Here is a 19,659-nt window from a genome sequence, read left to right on the forward strand (position 1 = left end):
GTGCCGATAACTTCATTCATGTTTGATTTGTATATTGGAAGTTGAAAGAATCAGTTGAAATATATAAAAAATTTTTACATGAGAAGTAGGCGTAGTTGCCAACCGATTCAATGTATGATAGGAGTTTTAAGAATTCTCACATACCAAATTTACCTGAAATTGGTTAAGTAGTTCCCAAGGTATGGCTGATCTGGAGAGATTACACTTCTATATGTGCATAGTCCTTTGTAAAGCTATAGAAAATAAGCACTTGTAAATTAGCCAAACGCTTAATAACTAATACAAATTTGCACAGGCGTTTAATTGGCTTCCCTTGACCACCTAAACGCAGAACAGTCATGAAGGAAGTATTAAATTGTTTACACCTCATCTTCAACGCATGTATTGATGGTGGCTCAGCTCTGGCCAAGCACCCGCTCGTAGTAGGATACGGGAGCACCGACCTGCTTCCATTCTACTTATAGCTTTTTAGGGTGCCTTTCTTTGCTAGGCCGTCGGCTTTGCAATTGCTTGCGAGTCCGATGTAGCCTGGCACCCATACTAGCCTTTTCACAAAGACACTTGAGTGAACGATTACTTCTTTGAAGGAGGATGCACTCCGTAGCAGTAGTCTATTGTGACCTTAAGGGTTGCAACCTCGGCTTGGAAAACACTGCAATAGTCAGGAAATCTGAAGCTGGAGTTGATGAAGAGCTCCTAACAGAAAATCAATTTACAAACCTTCCCCCAAACCTTTGACCCATCCGTAAAGAATCTCACTGCCCCTTCCCTCCAGCGGCTTCTTTCCATCCCCAACTCACTCGTCGGTATATGGACAGAGAATGAGCTGCCAGAGTTCGGTTTGGCGACTCCATGATCCAAGTAATCCGGCTTGAAATCGAAGTGTGTTAGGGTTTTCGAGACAAGTGTTCTTTTAAGAACCCAGATTCTCTGAGTCTGATAGCAGCTTTCGCAATACACTTTTCGACGATGTCTACGGCCACTATATGTAAGATCGCATAAAATGGCCTCGTTGGATGAGCGCTACTCGTCGAACGCTCTCGAGTTTCTTTGCAAGTGTGATCTTTTGTAGAGCCCTTCACTTCATAAAGACTCCATAGAACATTATAGGCTTGACAGTGGTAGCGTAGAGCCGGAGGAGCACTTTCGGTGAGAGACACCACCTTTTGCATAACATAAAACCATTAAGTTTATCTTATGTAAATATTGGTTGGTCCACAAAATTCACGCCTATCACTTTAAAATTAAAAAGCATATCTGTGAGTCACAATTGGCTCAAAATAAAGTGGATACCCAACAAAGTGGCAAAAAATGAAAAGATATTTCTTGTCTCTTATTTAATTTACACTGTAAATAAAAATGTCAATAGACTAGTTAGCAACTTAGTGCAGTCGCTGGCGATCAAAGTCACGAGTTAAAATGGAAAAACTTTGCTATTTTACAGTTAGCGAGAGAAAGAAAGATTAAACACACTCACACACACAGCAGTGTCGGAAAAAAAGTGTTTGCAAACAAACCAGAATTATAAACTACTCACTTAAAATATGAGTACGCTCTCTAATTTTCCATATTTTCTCTCCCTCACTCTCTTTCTCTCTGCGTTACTCTCCACAAACACGCCGAAGAGACGAAAGACTCAAGCCACAAACTCGCCGTCCCAATCGGAACAAACAAATACCCACAGTCTCACTGCTTTCAGCCTTTCTCTTGGCCATTTACGCTTTTTTGGCTTTATCTGCGACAACAACAGCAACAGCTACACTCGGCTGCGTGCACATTCGCTTTTGTATACGAATTTGGAGCATGCCAGTCAACTGGTTCCGATTGTATCTGCGAGCGACGCTTTGTGTGTGGCGATCGTAGCTTCGTATGCGACTGTGCCAGAACTTAGGGCAGCCAAAGCATTCGTTAGTTAACCGTTGTGACGGCTGAACGTGCAGAACGCGTGCACATCGTAAGTTCCGGATCGAGTTAGTGTACCATATTGGGCCTTGAGTTGCTTGCAAAAGTGTAACGGTGGCTGAGCAAGCAAACGCAAACTCAGCATTTGACTTGAAGCGGTGTCTTTTGCCGACCGAATATTATACGTCGTCGCAGCTGTGCGTTGTGCCCCATTTTCGAGTGTGTGAGCCATTTAAAAGTTTTCCACTTTTCATCATTAAATATATTCAACCGAATTGAAATCGAACGTGTGTTGTATGCAGTGCAAGAAAATTACAGCTTCGTGGTGTACTCTCGTATGTATGATCGCTGATCGCGTGTGGTTAAAGACGCCAGTAATTGCAGCCTATGGCGAACCAACTGACCAACTTTAACCCAGAAAAAGTGCATTGCTGACTGCAAGAAAAAAAAAAAAAAACAAGAAAAAACCACACAGAAAAAGAAAAAAAGTCTCAGAGTCGCGATCGTCGTGTCCGCACACACATTCGCTCGCACAGCGAAAACCCCAGCTCGAACTTGATTTCGGCAATTCTTCATTCTGCATTCTGCATTCTGCATTTCATTTTCGTTTTCGGTTTCGCGTCGCACCTCGAACGTCGAGCGTCGTCGTCACCCAGTTGGGTTGAAAATTGTCGGATTGTTGGATTGTAGCTGGCTGTGCCGCTCGCTTGCATTCTAGCTGCTGCAACCGGCTGGTGATGCTGGCCACATTAGTCTTCGCATTGCGCTTATTGGTGTCGTGCGCTGTCTTGGCCAATCTGCACAAATACCAACGTCCGCTGGATTTCGCCTGCCTGGCGATTGTGCTCGGCGCAGGCGCATACTACATTGACGCGCAGCTGCGCGAGTGGTTCTTTAGCGAGATCACACGCCTGTGCTAGCGCCTGCATGGACCGCGCGAAAGAAGCGAAAGAAGGGCAGGCATAAATGCCAATCAGTGAGGCAAAAGCATCAAAATCTATTTGCAATTCTAATTCAACTCAATTCAACTTAACGCGGTGTTGTATATAGTCTGTGCGCGTTTCTGTTTTGCAAGCATAAATAAATTATGCAATGCAGTTTTGAAAAAGTAATGTCATTAAAATGTCTATCGGCAGCAAAAGTGGAAGTGTTGCAGAAAAATTGTACAAGAAAAAAACGAATTGGAAAAAAATATTAAAATAGTTGTGCAGAAGTGCTGATTGTATTTGAGAACTTAATGCATAAAAGTGTATGAAAAAGTGTGTACTCACCATAATTCACAGTTGCTACACAATATTTGATATTTTTTACGAAAAAATTTATAAAACCGTAAAATTGTAAGAAAAGTGCATCAAAAATATAAAGAAAACATAATTTTTGTGGATATTGTGCAAATATTTTTTATGCTTTGTAACATTATTTGTGTAAAATATTCAATACACGAATTGTGTAATCCAGTAGGAGATTGGATTAACTTGAAATAAGGTAAGTGAGACTCACAAAAATAGTGCAATAAGAAATTTCTGTAGTAAACTCTACATCGGGGTAGTAAATGTGATCAAATTCGGATCAAAATTCGCTGCAGGGAATCAGAATAACAGACAAAGTTTAAAGTAACCCAGAGAAAATACTTTGGAGTATCCATAATCCCCAAGAATCCCTCGATATTCTTGCTATAATTTCTACCAACTGAAAATGTGTTCAGCAAAACCAGTGTGTTTGTTAAACTTGCAAAAATAATTATATCATTGGTTTACAGTGGTTCTGCTGCATTTGTTAAAAGGAGATTCTAGATATGAAGGTGCGATTTATTTCAAGTTCCCTGCTTTTTTTTAAAGAAAAAACACAGAAACTTCAATTTTAATGGGTAATATTTGTTATTACTTGAAAGAATATTCTTTCGCATTTATTTTATGAAGATTATCTCTTTCAATTGTTGGCCGCGGCTACGTCTCAGAAGGTAAATCCGTTGAGTAAAATTTTCAATGACTCGCTCGAGTATGGAAACTGGCGAATAACCCGCGTGATGTTTTGCTTCAATAAATCCATAGATTGCTGCGATGTGTGGAAAGTGGCGCCGTCTTGTTAAAAACAGATGTCGCCGAGATCACGAACTTCAATTTCAGGCATCAAATAGTCGGTTATCACGACGCGACAACAGACGACATTGACGGTTACGTTCTCACCGGCATAATTTTTGAAGTAATACGGACCACAACAAACCGTTACTTTTTCTTGATGAAATGGCAGATTTTAAAACTCTTCAGGTTGCTCTTTGAGTTCAGTGAGTCAGAAAGAGGCCACATCTTTCGAAAACATCGGATATTTTGCAGCTTTTGAAGAGCCCATTGAGCGAAGCGATGTCACTTGGTAAGGTTGAGCGGCCTCAGTTTTTGCACATATATATTTTGTACGCTTTCAATATAAGAACTAGAAGTAAAATGTACCAAGTCGTTCCATATGTCAGTCCGAGTTGCTGTGAACGGCGTCGAATCGACTCCGTACACTCTCAGCTACGGCTGCTATATTCTCTTCACTGCGTGCTGGACGTGGTCTATTCGGTCGAATATTATCATTGGATATGAATTATTATATTATATATTATGATTATTGAATGAATGCTCGATCTCAAGATGAGTGATGGTGTTGTTACACTCAGTTAAGTAAACGGGAAAAATGTCGAAAGCATACTAAATGTTATGTTTCAATGCCTTTTATGAGAATTTGTTTTATAATTTTCCGGTTAACAGCATCTTTTTAAGGACCACAAGTAATCTACGATCATGTGATGATTTCATCAATATTGACATCTTCCCTTCATTATTTTTAGATCGTTTTGGAACCATTAACCCTGTTCCTCTCTAAAGTTTTCTACTATATTAACCAGATAATTGTAGAGCTAGTCTAATTTGGTACACATTTTGTGAGCATATTTTCATCAACACAGAACGGTTTCAGGCTCCTATTTCTGAAATAGTTATAATGTTCATAATATTGTTAATTTGCCGCATTTTCGGTAAAAAAACCTTGATAGAAGGATGATTGTATGCGCAAAAAGGTGCACAGAACCCTAATCACGACTGGAAAAATAAATTCTATTACTAACAAGCCGATAATTGAAGATATGCACTAGTCATATAAAGGAGAGCACATTCAAAATTTTTTTGAATAAATTTGTAATCTGGCCACTTGAAGGCAACAAAATTTGCTAAGATATCCACGACAACAAAAAAACAATAATTTTGCTAATTTTCTAGAAAAATATTCATTTCCAATTAGAATCAAAAATACTGAACTAAGTAAATTTTTATTTTTGGATCAAAATTTCATCGTATTTTATCGATTATTTTATGCCACACACCAATAAAGTTCATTTTGCAAAAAATGTGTAAAATAAGAGGAAACTGACTTTGAATCAAATATATATAATATATATTATAATTGGTTCTTTGAGCAATAATTGTCAATGTGGTTTTCGGAAAATGCAAGAAAAAAAATGAATAATTCAAGAAAAACTTTAACTTTTTCTAGATTTTGATCGATCAGCTTGTATGACAGCTATAGTGGTCTGTTTTGAACAATATTTTTGCAGATTGTAGCAATGGCTTGAGCAATACTATATGCCAAATTTGCTGAAGATACCTGGACAAATAAAATACGTTTCCATGGACTTGAGATTTACCGTTTAATTTGCGTGGCAGATGTATGCAATATTGTGTAATATCGGCGATTCCAACAAAAGAACACATTCTTGTGCAGCTTCAGATCGCTATCTCAAAACTGAGGGAGCAGTTTTTACTGTCATTGAGAAATCTTGCTCACCACAACGGTACTTTGTGAAAATTATCATTTTGACATTATCGCATTTAAAGTTTTGACACTTATTACGGAACATACATACGGGATGAGCATGTTGTTGACAGCGATAACTTTGGCTCTAGTGTTTAGGTTAAATACCTAAGAAATTTAGTAGAAATAATCTCAAAAGGATATTCTTTGAGAAAACTCAATACAGATTTTCGACTTTCGACCAACACAAGTGTATGCCCATAATCACTTAACTCTCTACGTTCAAAGGTCTCAAATGCATATGGTCGATATACTCTAACTCCTAACGGCAAAACTTCAACCTATTAGAATACCTAGAAAAACTGTTAGTTTTCAAAATATTTCCCTCTAACATCAGAATTTGCTGGCAGGCAACTGAAGCCGCGCCTCTTACTCAAAGCAAGATTTTGTGGAAGCTTCAACCGTCAGCAGGAATCTAAAGCCAAAACTAATGCACCCAAGCAGTTTGCCGCACGTAAATGCACATTTGTACAAAATTGAACTTTAAGCTGTATTCCAGCGGCGGCAAGCCTGTGACGCAGCGTTGCCGAGACTGTCTGCCCAACTTAATGTCAGACGCGCACAAATAGTCGCAAATAAGCGACCGCTTGACTGTGACGCCCCAGCACCAGCACCCAACGAGGATGACGTTGGTGAAGGTGATGGTGCCGAGCTATAAATGCCAAACGAATTTTTTCACAAAATACCAACGTAACATAGAAGATAGAAGAGAGAAGGACAAACAGCCAGCAAACACTGAAAAAATGGTAATAAGAAACAAATAGCAGCAACAACAGCAGCAATGCAAGTACATTTTTTGCTGCAGCAGCACAGCAACAATGCTGGTGAAAAACCATATTAATATTATACGATAGCAACAACAATAACAGCAATGCGCCCAACGACAACTATCAACACGAACGAACACAAATCACGTTTCGTGGGAATTGGACGCTTGAGCACTCACTCGCTGCCTTCTCATCGCGCCATCGTGCGCTTTGGCAGCTTGGCTGGCTGCTCCAATGCCGGTCTCCAATCAACCGAAATCGGTATTTACCCACAGCGTCCATAGCAGTCGCAGCGCTGCGTTGCAATGCAATTTTTGCTGTTGCTGTTGCTGCTGTTGTTGTTGTTACTGTTGCGTCCTCCATTGCCACTGCGGTGGCTTCAGTTTAGGTTTTTGGTTTGCATCTCGTCTTTGCTTGCAACAGAATGTTGCACTTCTACAGCTTCGCCTAGTTTTGCATTGGTTATGTATTGCCAACTGGATAGTATTACCAGATTTCTACCTTCTTGGTGTCTTTATGGTGTGTATATCAGAGCTTTTTGTACCATATTTTAAATCTAGCTGAGATCACTTGCATTGCCTAGTGCGGGCATAGTGAGCATTCGCACTCCAAGATAGTGCTGTGATGGTTAAAGCAGCGCTTGTTAAACTGAGGTTTAGATTTCCCATGCCCAATGCGCCACTGCTTTATGGAGGTTAGAAGATCTTAAAGCAGATATGTTTTGGAAAAATATTATGAGTTTTCTTTGACCAATGTTCAAATATGCGACAGCTATCCACATCTTTCAAAGTAAGATTATATTAGTTTGAAGGTGAGATCTTTTTAAAATTTGGTTACAATTTTGGATGGAATGGAGCTGTCATAAAGTTTTCGGTGCACCTGGGATCCTTTAACTTTCTCTGATCTGTTTTCCAGTTATTAGAAAAGGTTTTATAAGGAATGAAGTATCATTACTTTTGATTTCATAATCTGAACAGGGTGTATTAAGCGTGTCACGAAAAAAAATATCGGGTTTTTCAATAATAGGGCTATAAAAAAATGGTTTGGGATTTCAATGAAATTCTTTATTCCTGGGCAAGTACCTTCGATGCCATTGTGTATTGAGCTCGATTTCTTTTGCATGGCTACCAGACGCTGACCCAAATTTTCGACGGCTTTCAAGCATAAATCAGCCGATACTGCTGCAATTTCACGTTCGATATTCGTACGAAGTTCATCAATCGTTGGCATGGACCATAGACTTGACGTAGCTCCACCGGAAATAGTCTAACGACTTCAAATCACACGACCAAAATGGTCAATTGACTGAGCCATTTCGTCAATATCACGGTGACAAAACTTGGTTTTCAATAAATCGATTGTGACGTTCGATGTGTGGCTTATGGCGCCGTCGTGTTGAAATCACATATTGTTCAAGTCCATATCATTCAATTCGTGCCAAAATCGTTCGGTTATCATTGAGCAGTAGCGATTCCCATTCGTAGTAACGTGCAGGTCTTGATTATCCCATACCCATAAACCGCACCAAACCATAACTTTTTCGGAATGCAATGGTGACTCATTGAGTATGTGTGGATTGCTTTCTGACCAATAACGGATATTTTTTTATAAACGAAGCTATTCAGCCGGAAATGATTACTGAAGATGATTTTTCGATGAAAATCCGGATCAAGTTGTTGCGCCGAATTCACGAACATACGAACAAGAGGCTACAGTTCTTGCGTCAATTTGATCTTGTAAGGATGTAGGCCAAGATATTTTCGCAAAATTCACCATAACGACGTCACAGAGCTGGCCAACGCTTGAGAACGAGGTGTGAGAGACTGATTTGGGTCTTCCTCAATTGATGCGCTAGCGGCAGCAATATTCCCGACAGTACGGGCACTTCTTTGTCTTACTTGTACGGGAACATTTTGTACTGTGCTTGTGGATTTAAATTTTTCTACTAGACGCTCAATTTTTGATCTGACAGGACGATTATGACGACCAAATTGGATGTAGCGCTTTTAAAGTTGAGGCCACTGACTCCGAATTTCGGTAGTAAATTTTAATAATTTCGAGTCGTAGTTGGATTGTATATCTTTCCATGATGAAATGACAAACCTTACTGAAGAGTAATGTCAAAAGAGCGGAGAAATATGGCGTCATTTGCTGTCTCTCTCGGTCTACTATTGTAGCGTCGTTTTAAAATAAAAACCGTTTTATACAAATGATCGTCGTGACGAGCTCAGTCGATTTAGTGTGTGTCTGTAATATATGGGAAGGGGTTCCTCAGTATTTGCCACATCGTTCTGAAATTCTGCACTCGGGCTTTTCTATCCAAGGATTTGTTTAATTGTCGGAACTGCCGATATCGGTCCACTACAGCATATATCTGCCATACACGCGGAATCATCAAAATTAGGATAAAGTTGTCTTATAAACCTTTATGCTTCGAGAAATGCACTTGTGAAGAGTATTATAGCTTGGGTGTAACCAAAGTTAACATTGCTTCTTGTAAGTCTTATATAAATAGCTCAATAAAGATCCTTTGCAATAATATTAAGTAGTCGAAAAAGTCTTTAACTTTTTTTCAACTTCCACGAATTTATTTTTTTTTTGGTTAAATTAAACTTAAAATCTCAACTTTCCAACACTAAATGGTATGACATAATGTGATTGGTAGCACTGGAGATATACGACTGCAACGACAACTATTGACAAAATACGAAAAGACTTTTTCGACCACCCAATAATAAACCGTTTATGCAAGTCTAAATTACCGCTAAAACTCCCAACTCTCGCACTTTATTTCAACTCTCTGTTTGTCATGACTGTGAATATTTCAAAAATCTGTATGAACATGTCAGTTGACAATCGAAGAGTGGGTTAGTAACCAACTCTGAATGCAGCGCAAAAATTACCATGTCAATTATTTTATTAAAAAGCAATGCATTAATAAATTATTTGCATAATTACCACGAAGAAATTGCATTTCAAAATTTAAACACTCAACAACTACAGCTTTCTGCTAATCTTCAGCGCCACACCTGATGGCAGTACAATGTGCCATTTACATTCTTACACACTTACATATGTACATTTCCATATGACTTGATCAGTGCCAGTCACCTAAAACTCTACCACCACTTTACCGGTTATTTGGCTTGTTTGCAATCTCTCGCGGGCATTTATGACCAACTCAAGCCATACGAACGACTGACGGATGTCTTTACTACGCCAGCTTGGCTTGTTTAAATGTGGCGGCATTGCGATAAGAACAGGAATTTCCACTCCTACATTTTATGTATGTCATTATCTGCAAATAAATTTCTATTTATTTTGGTTTTTATTTGCGAATACTCGTCCACTCGTCTATAGATAGCTGGAGCTGGAGCTGGAGCTATTGCCATAATGAGTAAATGTGACAGTACCTAAGCGTCATTAAATGTACCGCTTTGGTCGCTTTGCTCGCAGTGGAAGCTGTACTCGTGATTATCGCAAAAGTTACCGGTTGTGGCGATCGTTTAGTTGGCGCTGCTTAGTTCGTGCCTTAAAAGTAATTGTAAAGAAGACCTGTAGATACTTTAATTAGTATCGTAGTATGGCGAAAACCACATTGTTGCTCGATATAAAGTGCAATAAATATTTGTATACATATATAAATACTTCGGCAAGCGCTGTTAGAAACTCTTTTTGTATTATCGATTCTCAATTTCAGCGGAAATTATCAATAAGAAACTTTCTAACTTGTAGTATGAACATTGCCAAAAGCAATGCGAATAACCAGATTCATGTGATATGCTTGTCAGACCAAATCTAAATCACATGACCAACACGTGGAATACACTAACTCATTTAATTATTAAGATTTTGTAAAGTTTTCTACTAGAAATTTGTCACTTTCTTATACGCTAACCAGTTCACGCCATCAATTTGTAAGTTTCGCAAAATTATTCAGGTTTCTAGGTTAGGTTAGGTTATATGGCTTATAGCTCCGCATGGCGGGGGATCATACTTAAACTGTTATGAATCGTACTTAGTGATGTCAGACCTAAAAATAGGATAGTTTGATATCAACTATCAGCAAAACGGCTTATCATGCCTTTTAACTATGATGTCTAAAAGTACGAGATCCGAGATGTTTTTTGCCTTGATCTGCTGAAAGTCGTACATTAGTGGAGGAAGTGTTAAGATGAACCCATCTCATCTTCCTTCAAACAGTTGATACAGGAACCAGATTGGATAATGCTCGGTTAGAACTCCTACAACCATTGAAAGGTAGACCTTTCTGAGGGCGCCAGAACGGCCTTCCGACAGTAAAGTTGCTGGTAGTTGGTCAATGCTTGCTAAACTGGTCTGAGGCTCAACAGTCCAGTAGTGAACCACAAACAGCCAACGGAGCTTCTACTTGTTGCGACTCCAAGTTGAATTGCAACCGTTGCTGGACCCATAGTACGGCAGAAGAGAATGGGCTTCGGGCCTTACCAAGGTGGTTGAACTGTCAGTTCTAAACTGTCAGTTGGTACTGAAAATGCCTGACATTTTTGATCACCGTGGCTATATTTCATTGGAGAATGAATCAAGGCGGGGTTGTCAGTATAGACTGTAGACTGTACATACCCCACAGCAAAAAGTCTAACGATGTGACATCACACGATCTTGGATGTAATCTCAATAATTCCATTAATTGGTGTGACGTATGGGAAGTGGTGCCGTCTTGTTGACACCGGGATCGCTGGCCGGGATCACGAGCTATAATTTCAGGCAATAAATAGTCGGTTATGATGCGCGATAACGGTGCACCGATGTTTCCACCGGCCCAAATACCACATCAAACCGATGTTTTTTTCGGTATAAAGGGTCAGCTCTTCAGTCTCTTTAGGTTGCTCTTCGTCCCAAATGCGGCAATTTTGCTTGTTTACATGCCCATTGAGCCAGAAATGAGCCTCATCGCGGAACATAATTGACCGAATTTGTACGCATTCAATTTAAGATCTCGACGTAAAATGTGAAGAGCCATTCCAAAAATAACATAACAGCTTAACACGACTCACGCGTGATCTGTCAAAAAAGAACCTCTTGTTGGATCACAAGTACCGACAAAATCGTCTATGCTGTTGATTCGGGTCTATGATATTAACTTTAAGGCTTAACAGAAAGTAATGCTCGTTTTTACAATAACAATGTCTATCGCTTAAGGGGCTATACCAGTGTAACGCATGGAAAATTCGGCGATTTTTGTGAATTGTTTTTAATATTTTTACTATCCATTTTTTTATTAGTTAATTTTAGAAGAGTACAGAAAAAAATTAAAAACTTAAAAGCGTAAAAAATTTCGAAAATTATGAGCTAACAAAGTGGGGGGTCTCTAAAAATGTCCACGTGACCATACCCATGATTTTAACACTCCTAGTTATCTGAAACCAAAAAAAAAGATTATTAATATAGAATAATGTCGCAATGGCCGGAACTACAGAAAAGTGGGAAAACATTTTTTTCACAAAATGGCGACTGCCTGAAAAAAAAAGTTTTTTTCGATCACTTTTTCTGACTATTTCGAATTTTTAAAAAATAATAAAAATAGAAATTTGGGGATGGGGCTAGCTCCAACCATAGACAAGCCTATAAAGAAGACTCTATAAAAATGTAAAGTAAATCGGTCCAGTGAAACCTGAGAAATCGTGGGTATCATTCCGAAAAAGTCAGTTTTGAGAAAAACGCGTTTAAAGTTTCGCGTAAAGTCTTTTGTTCGATTAGTTCCGGCCGAACCAGTTTGGATGCCGGGTCAGAAAAATGCCTATATCTCCAAAAATAATTTGAATTTTGAAAAATCCTCTTATACACATATTCTTAAATAGTTAAACTTTGAAAATATAAAAAAAAATCGATTTTCTTAAATTTCTAGACCAGAATGCCCCTTAAGGGGCTATAACAGTGTAACGCATGAAAAATTAGGCGATTTTCGTGAATTGTTTTTAAAGAAAAAACTTGATTGAATGTCTCGAACTTCTTTTGCGTTATAAGGTATATTTTCACCTATACTTTAAGAATTTTTGTTACAAAAATTTTCAAAAATTACGGAGTTATGTGCTGTTTTTGGAGGTGTCAAAAGATCGTAAGTCATTGTATATTAAATATATTCAACAATACTCAGTTTTAATTTGAAGACGATCGGTGAGTTTCTCGTTGAGTTATGATGTCAGCAATTTTGAAAAATGTCGTTTTCTACGAGCGGTTGCTTTTTAGAACGCTGTCATTAAAAAACTATTCACGATACGACCTTGCCGATTTCACAGGATATTTTTGGAAATATAAACTATCGAAAAAGCAAAAATGAAATAAATATTTTTTTTGGAAGTGTCACACGAGTTAGAGTTAGACGAGACAGTTAAGCACATTGTGGACATAATTATACCAAGAAAGTAACCTTATGAATAAAAAGCAAGTTTAAAGTTTGGTATTTTAACTTGATGCAAATTATATTTGTTCAGTTTTCTATAAAAAATGTTAACACTACAAACTTATGCCCTAACCTACAAATAATAAATAAATAAATATACAATTTAAAACTAAATAACTTTACAATTAATCACAGCGGTACTAAGTTAACTTAAGTTAAGATGCTTAAATATTAGACGACGACTACTTCACTCGCGAATGTACTGCTGTACTGCTAATAGACGTAGAATCTTTAATGGCCTTCTGCTCTACGCCCATTGCCAATTTGATAAGCTTTGAATAACGTGACACTTGCTTCTGCAGATGCTTCTTGAATGACATTTCACGGCTTATGATGCGCAGATCTTCGTCGCTGCGGTTGTTTAAATTCTGCACGTTCTCGCGTATTAAGGACTCAGTGAGAGATATCTTCGATTTGGCGACGCTTAGACCACGTGTACTGCCGCGGCGCAGCTCCTCCTGATACATAAAGAGTTGATAGCCAACTGATGCTTTGTTTTTACTGTTGTTTGAGTTGCTGCTGCTGTTGTTGCTGTTGCTGGTGGTGCTCTTGCGCATTAAGGAACCCATTTTATTTGGTGTGGTTGTTAAGTTTAAGTAGTTGCTCGCACAAATATTATTATTTGTCAGTTAAAGATTTAATAACTTGAGCTGCAAATATTATATCTTAAGTATAATAGCTGAGTCAAACAGTGAACTGATGGCACACATTAGCGGCAAACACACGAATGATGAGTCCTTGTTGGCATGCTGTGCGCTTTTATACTCGCGCCTAGGTCGTAGCTCGCTTGCCGACTGTACCTGTGTTTGTGTGTATCAAGGTGTATTTGGCCTGGCCGTAGCGCTCCTTTCTTGCATTGTTTCACACCTGTGTTATCCGCGTTCTCCGAGTCAGCCGCGCGCTCTTCTCTCTCGCGGTTGCGCGTATCCTTGCGCGTATCTTTGCGCGAAAGGACCGCTTAATCCGCAAATACCTTTTCGCTGGGCGTTTCTAGAGCGCAGCATCGGCTCAGCAGCCGAAAATCACTTTAGCTAACAAAAGACTTCACGCAAAGGCATTTATGGAAAGGTGTAGTAAAAATTGACGCACGCATTATCCGCCTGACCGTTGCGCGTTTCCGTGAAAATGGCAATTATGTGCAGCGCCGTGTCGCCACACGAACAATGTGCTGCTGGCGGTCGTGTCTAGACACAAATTTGGGTGGATTAAAAGGTGAGCGGAAGTGATGTCAATATTTTTGCATTGTTTTGGTTTGTGACCGCTGCCATTCAGCAGGATTCTGCATATTCGTAATCCGCTAAATCCGTATGTGGGTTATTTCATTTACTGATGTTTTGCTTAGACCTGTCGGCAACAATGCTAACGTTTCGAAACACTTCGAGAACAATTGAAATGCCCGAACAATGCAGTGACATTTAGCAGCCTGTAAAATGTTTTCATTACACGAGAATGGTTTTAGACTAAATGCCAATAATTGGGATTTCCCCACATTTAACACAAAATTGTGTCGTTGAGGCGAAGCTAAAAGAATATGTATATTTGTTGCTTGGTTTTATGTGTGGACATAAATATTTTGGTGCGTTTGGCATAAGAAAACTAATTGATCTTGGTGCTAACTGTACCTCATTCTCTGTTTTGGTAGAATAACGACTATAACCGCATAAGCGTTGTCTACATAAGTAAACGAGAAAATGAAGAACGCAACTTTATGATTTAGAAAGGGGAAATAATCGAAAAAAATCAACTAATTGATTCTCCGACGAAAAGTTTGTTCAAGGAAAAGCAGGTTTGATTACACGGTAGCATGAAAATGGAAACATTAGACAAATAACAAAATTAAAGTGCGAAACTTGTGGAGGCCAGAACGTAGCAAAATTTTATTTTTTTCCGATTAACGACTCACTGACACGACTATTACAATTTCTACACAAAAACAAAGGAACAGATTAGTTGTCACGCTATACATAAACTTAGCGGTCCTGTGTAACCCCAGTTTTACTTTAACACCATCTAAAGTTTACTGCCCATAGACGTCTACGCTTTTTGCGAAGTTTAATAGAGACTTGTTATGTCATTTTAATAGTTTATCCAGTTCCTTTAACTGCGAAGCTTCGATATACATATCTAAGCCGAGTTCTAGATGACGCAGAAGAGAAGCAGGGGACATTTTACAGCGTCTTATGCTTGCTTCCCTGCTTAGTCTACACGTTTTATCGTTAGTAATACCAGGGGCGGATCCAAAAATAGTTTGACATCTACTTGAAATATGAAGATTATTATATTAAGGGGGTATTCTGGTCCAGACGCATGAATTTTAGGCATTTTTTAAACTAAGATAAAAAAAATGAAAAACATTTTTACTATCCATTTTTCTATATGTTTCTTATTGACATTTTAATATTATAAAAAAAAATTGGAAGAAAAAAAACCAAAATTCGTCGAGATACGGGCCGGTGGAGTGGGGGCTTCAAAAAAAACGGTGCGTCCTGGTTGACGTGATTTCAACCCTTGTAGAGATCTAAAACACAAAAAACAAGAAGATTATTCATTAGTAAGGATGTCGTTATCGGGTTGACCATTTCAAAAAAAGAAATAACAAAATGGCGTCGGCTTGAAAAAAAAAATTTTTTACCCGATTTTTTCGACCTTTTTAAATTTTTTAAAAATACTTCAAATCAAAATTTTTTTTAATCCAATCCAGAGACGATAGAGCATTGTATAAAGAAGATATAGTATACCAAATTTCAATGAGATCGGTTCAGTAGAACTTGAGATATCATGTCAACCAGCTCAAAAAAAGTATTTCGAGAAAAGAGCGTTTAAAGTTTACAAGACAATTCCAGTGCACACGGACGTCACATCACAAAATCGGCTGTATCTCCGAATTTTGAAAAATCCTTCCAACGCCATATTTTTAAAAGTCTAAACTTTGAAAATATGCAAAAAAATCGATTTTTTCAAAATCCTTGACCAGAACACCCCCTTAAATATAATAGTCTTTATACAGTTTAATATCATGGTGAAAAAATGTCAAATCAATCTTCTAATATCAAATCCTACTATGTAAATGGAAAAAAACACATTATAAATCGTATATAGTATATATTTTATATTGAATAGAAAGTTTCACCAAACAAAACGATGTGGGACAAGTTTTGAGAATATTTCAAGAACTTCTTCTGCAGTGACTTCAATGTAATGATGCGTGTGCAGCAACGCCAGGCTGAACAACCTTGAAGCATGTTCGGTGTTCGCATTCGTCACAGGAAGTGTCCACAATATGCGAAGAAAACTATGGCGTATAGGTCTATATCGCAGTTTCTCAACGTTTCCAATGCAGTAGTCGGTAACTTGTTGTCTTTTCACTTTTGCTTTGCCCCCAATGGCGCTGCCAGTGCTCAAGTTCACCTTCGAGCTTCAAACGTCGCACGATGTTGTCATTATCCAAAAGGCCTTTGAATCTATCTATCAAACAGTTAATAATGTTTTCCATTTCATTAGTTTTAAAAGCACATACCTTTTCTGGAAGCATCAAACTCAATTGAAATCCATCCAATACTTCTCTAGAAAAGCGCGTCTTCAAATCTTCGCCGATTATATCCAATAAAGGAATGTACACTGAGACTCTATAGTATTTTTCAGAAGTTCTGATGCAGAAAGTTTCACGTTTTGTTTGTCGGCCGCAGATTCATAGTTTTCGCCATTTTTTCACATCTGAATAAATGGATCGAAAATGTTCCTTAGATTTTTGTCTTCAATTTCAGAACGTTACAGGCAGCGCATATATCATATTTGATGCCTTTACCAGATCCGCCACTAATAGTACTCATACGGCATGTGATGACAGTGGGTTGTGACCTGCGACCTAAGCCAACAACCGTCTTGCAGTCTTTTCGAGACCGTGTGAGCAGTAAACATGTGTGTTTTCATCCGCTCCCTTGCACATGGTCTTGACGATACTGCATTCCATCTCAGCCTGAGCTTTCTGTCAGCTCTTTCAGAATTTTGTTACGTACTATTACTTTTAGCGACTTGCATAATTCCTGAATTGATTAGCGATTTCTTACCAAAGCGCATTTTTGGCCTGGAACCCAGTATATATGCATCCGCTCTTCGGCAACCACTATATCAACTGCCTTCCTGCTTCTAAGCACTTCTTTAACGCAATTCGATGTGAGATTATTACTTAAATTGCGACTCGGCTACCGACGTTTATATTGATGTCATTTATCAAATGTCGTTACCTGCGTTATTAGCTATTTCAGCAGCGTTTCTGATCCCAAAGACTTCTGTCTGGAAGATATGGCAGTATTCTGGCAGCTTGAAGGGTCGTCTGAGATCTAGTTCCGTATAATAGATCCCGGTGTGCACTCCATCAGCAATTTTAGAACCGTCCGTGTAGATTTTGAAGGTTACGATGTTGGGTCGCGTATCCCTAAGCCGTATACTCATTTTAGTCTGACTTCAAACCTAACAACCCAGATAAAGCGTTTCTGTGGTCTATTTTATCCACCGACCTCTCGCTTAAGTAGCTATGCCCAAAGGTTCTTGCGCAAAATCACCTGATGCTGCCAATCTTGCAGCTGATTTCGCTGTGAACTTTCTAGTGCACCTAACAGACTTTGGATAACCTTTCTGGTACTGCCATTGGAGTGGTTCTTAGTGTTGCAGTTACGCAGAGAGCAGCGAGCTGCTATACGGATAGAGTATAACGTATAAGGAAATCTGAAAAAAATATTTAAAAATATGAAAGCTAAGCTAATTCTTGATTTAATCTTTGAGGTACATTAAACCTTTCAAAGGGAGGTGCTAATTATAAAAGTAATGTAAACTTCAGACATTTTTCTCTACTGAGTTCTCTGTACTATATACTAGTTATATATATTTAAGTATATAGCTTAACTTAGCTAATGTATTGCATTATATATTTTTCGATTAATGGACATTTTTTTGACAATGGACTGATTTTGCCTAGCTGCTATATCAATATACTCTGGCTATTCTTCAATAATGTGACCTTAAATTTATAAACGCCTCTATTTAGTTATGCTACGTAAAGCTTGTAATGAATACCTTAAAAAATATATATATACATATATGTATTATATGCAGATATTACCTATTTTTTATATACAGACTACTACACTGGCATCGTACATAGCCGTTAATTATGTAATCGCAGGTAGATTTGAAAAAATACGATATTCTTTCAGCGGACCGAAGGTGCTATAAATTCTCGGTACATTCACCTCAGCACCGCATTATCAATACTTCTGTTAAAGTAAACGGACTGCCTTAGGAGCAACAAAAAACGCCTAAAACTACAAGTTACAGCTAATATAATTACTACAAACAACAAAGAACAAATCATAGCAATGTCCAGCAAACAGCAATCCACTCCCGCTACCTCGCTCACCTACGACCTCTTCATGCATTTGGAAGAGCTGCGGCGTCCAACTCAGCAGCCATTGCTTCTGAACAAATCGAAAGTGGTGCTGACAACGCACCTCATCACCGAAAACATACAGAATATACAAAAGTGCAGCAACGCCGATTTGAAGGCCATCACACGGGAGCTGCAATTCAAGGAGCAGTTGCGCAAGCAAATCAGCAGCTTGAAAGCCGCAGCAAAGCAGAGTCCAAAGCGTAATCCACTCAAGAGCGCGAAGCAAGCGCAGAACTAACAGCAAGCAGGGTTGTTTAGTTATTAGGATATAAGCAGTTAATAAGTGGTTCCTTTTTTGTTAAAAATTGTTATACCTATAGTTTAGTATGCGGAACTAGTCCATTTTGCCTGCAATGTATTTAGTGTTAGAAAAATTAAGAAAAAGTCAATAGTCAAAAAAAAAATTTAAAGGTCAAAATTGCAATGTTTCGATTTTTCCATAATTTCAGATTTCAGCCTATAAGGGTGATATACGAGCTCCTTTTCCTTACTACCAGAATAAATTGTTGAAGTTAATAAGGCTTTTTTAGGGCTCTAGATTAGTCTTAGGGGTTTGAAAGGAAAAAAAATCGTATAGTTTTATCAAATATGTCCTTAAGAGTGTTAGCAACTTCTAGGTTGCTGTTTTGATACAAAATTTTGGCTGCAGGGCCAATGTTTGGAATCACTATCATCAAAACTCGAAGCTTTCCTAGCCCCGTCAGTCTATCCACTGCTATCAACACCCGCTTTGTTAGGCTAACGAAGGCGAAATTTTATTTATTGTCATACCTACTTAATTTATTTACACACACACACACAGAAAGCATTTTTCATTGCAGTTTAACTTTTGATATCCAAAGATTTGTTGACGGTCGCACTTTCTTCACATATTTATAGATATGTGTGGCTTGTTGTGTGTGGATCTGCACTCAGGTAGAAACTGCTAAGTCGAACAGCTGGCCTAACAAATTACCATAATAGTTGTGTGTGTATATATGTACATATATATTTATGTATGTATGTATGAACGCTGTGAAAACTTTCACTTATGCGCCTTTCTTTAGCATACTCAGCTGTTTACCCATATTTATTTCTCAGCCTCAAATCATGCTGGAAGAATTAAACTGAACATTTATGAGAAGCTTGTGGTGAGCGCTTAAATTCATACATATATATGTACGTACATAAATACCAGCGCATATGTACAAATGTCTGTAAACAATTTATAAGAAATCGCGTTAAAGGCATTAATGGACTAACTGAGGCGCTTG

The 19,659-nt window shown here is 38.3% G+C and overlaps 2 protein-coding genes across 2 annotated transcripts in view; one reads left to right on the forward strand and one right to left on the reverse strand.

Annotated features, from left to right (window-relative positions):
- The first annotated feature begins 3,296 nt into the window (after positions 1-3,296).
- Positions 3,297-19,659, forward strand: part of LOC120777157 (dentin sialophosphoprotein-like) — a 194,300-nt gene continuing 177,937 nt past the window's right edge. The window contains exon 1 of the mRNA XM_040108301.1: positions 3,297-3,387. The gene's annotated coding sequence lies outside the window, so the exon portion shown is untranslated. The remainder of the gene's footprint in view (positions 3,388-19,659) is intronic.
- On the reverse strand, positions 13,143-18,205 carry LOC120777156. Its single transcript, XM_040108300.1, has 3 exons — positions 18,179-18,205; positions 18,080-18,105; positions 13,143-13,497 (listed from the first exon to the last, which is right to left on the reverse strand). Exons 1-3 carry the CDS (start codon positions 18,203-18,205, stop codon positions 13,143-13,145), a joined length of 408 nt encoding a protein of 135 aa, XP_039964234.1.

This window comes from Bactrocera tryoni, chromosome 5 (genome assembly GCF_016617805.1).
Source record: "Bactrocera tryoni isolate S06 chromosome 5, CSIRO_BtryS06_freeze2, whole genome shotgun sequence".
Lineage (NCBI taxonomy): Eukaryota > Metazoa > Arthropoda > Insecta > Diptera > Tephritidae > Bactrocera > Bactrocera tryoni.

Bases quoted from the DNA above. Each gene is read 5' to 3' on its own strand.
- LOC120777156 (XM_040108300.1), bottom strand. From the start codon at position 18,205: ATGTACCGAGAATTTATAGCACCTTCG. The intron at 18,106-18,178 runs GTCCGCTGAAAG...GTACGATGCCAG, and splicing joins GAGAATTTATAGCACCTTCG to TGTAGTAGTCTGTATATAAA. The intron at 13,498-18,079 runs GTAATATCTGCA...GAGCACCACCAG, and splicing joins AGTCTGTATATAAAAAATAG to CAACAGCAACAACAGCAGCA.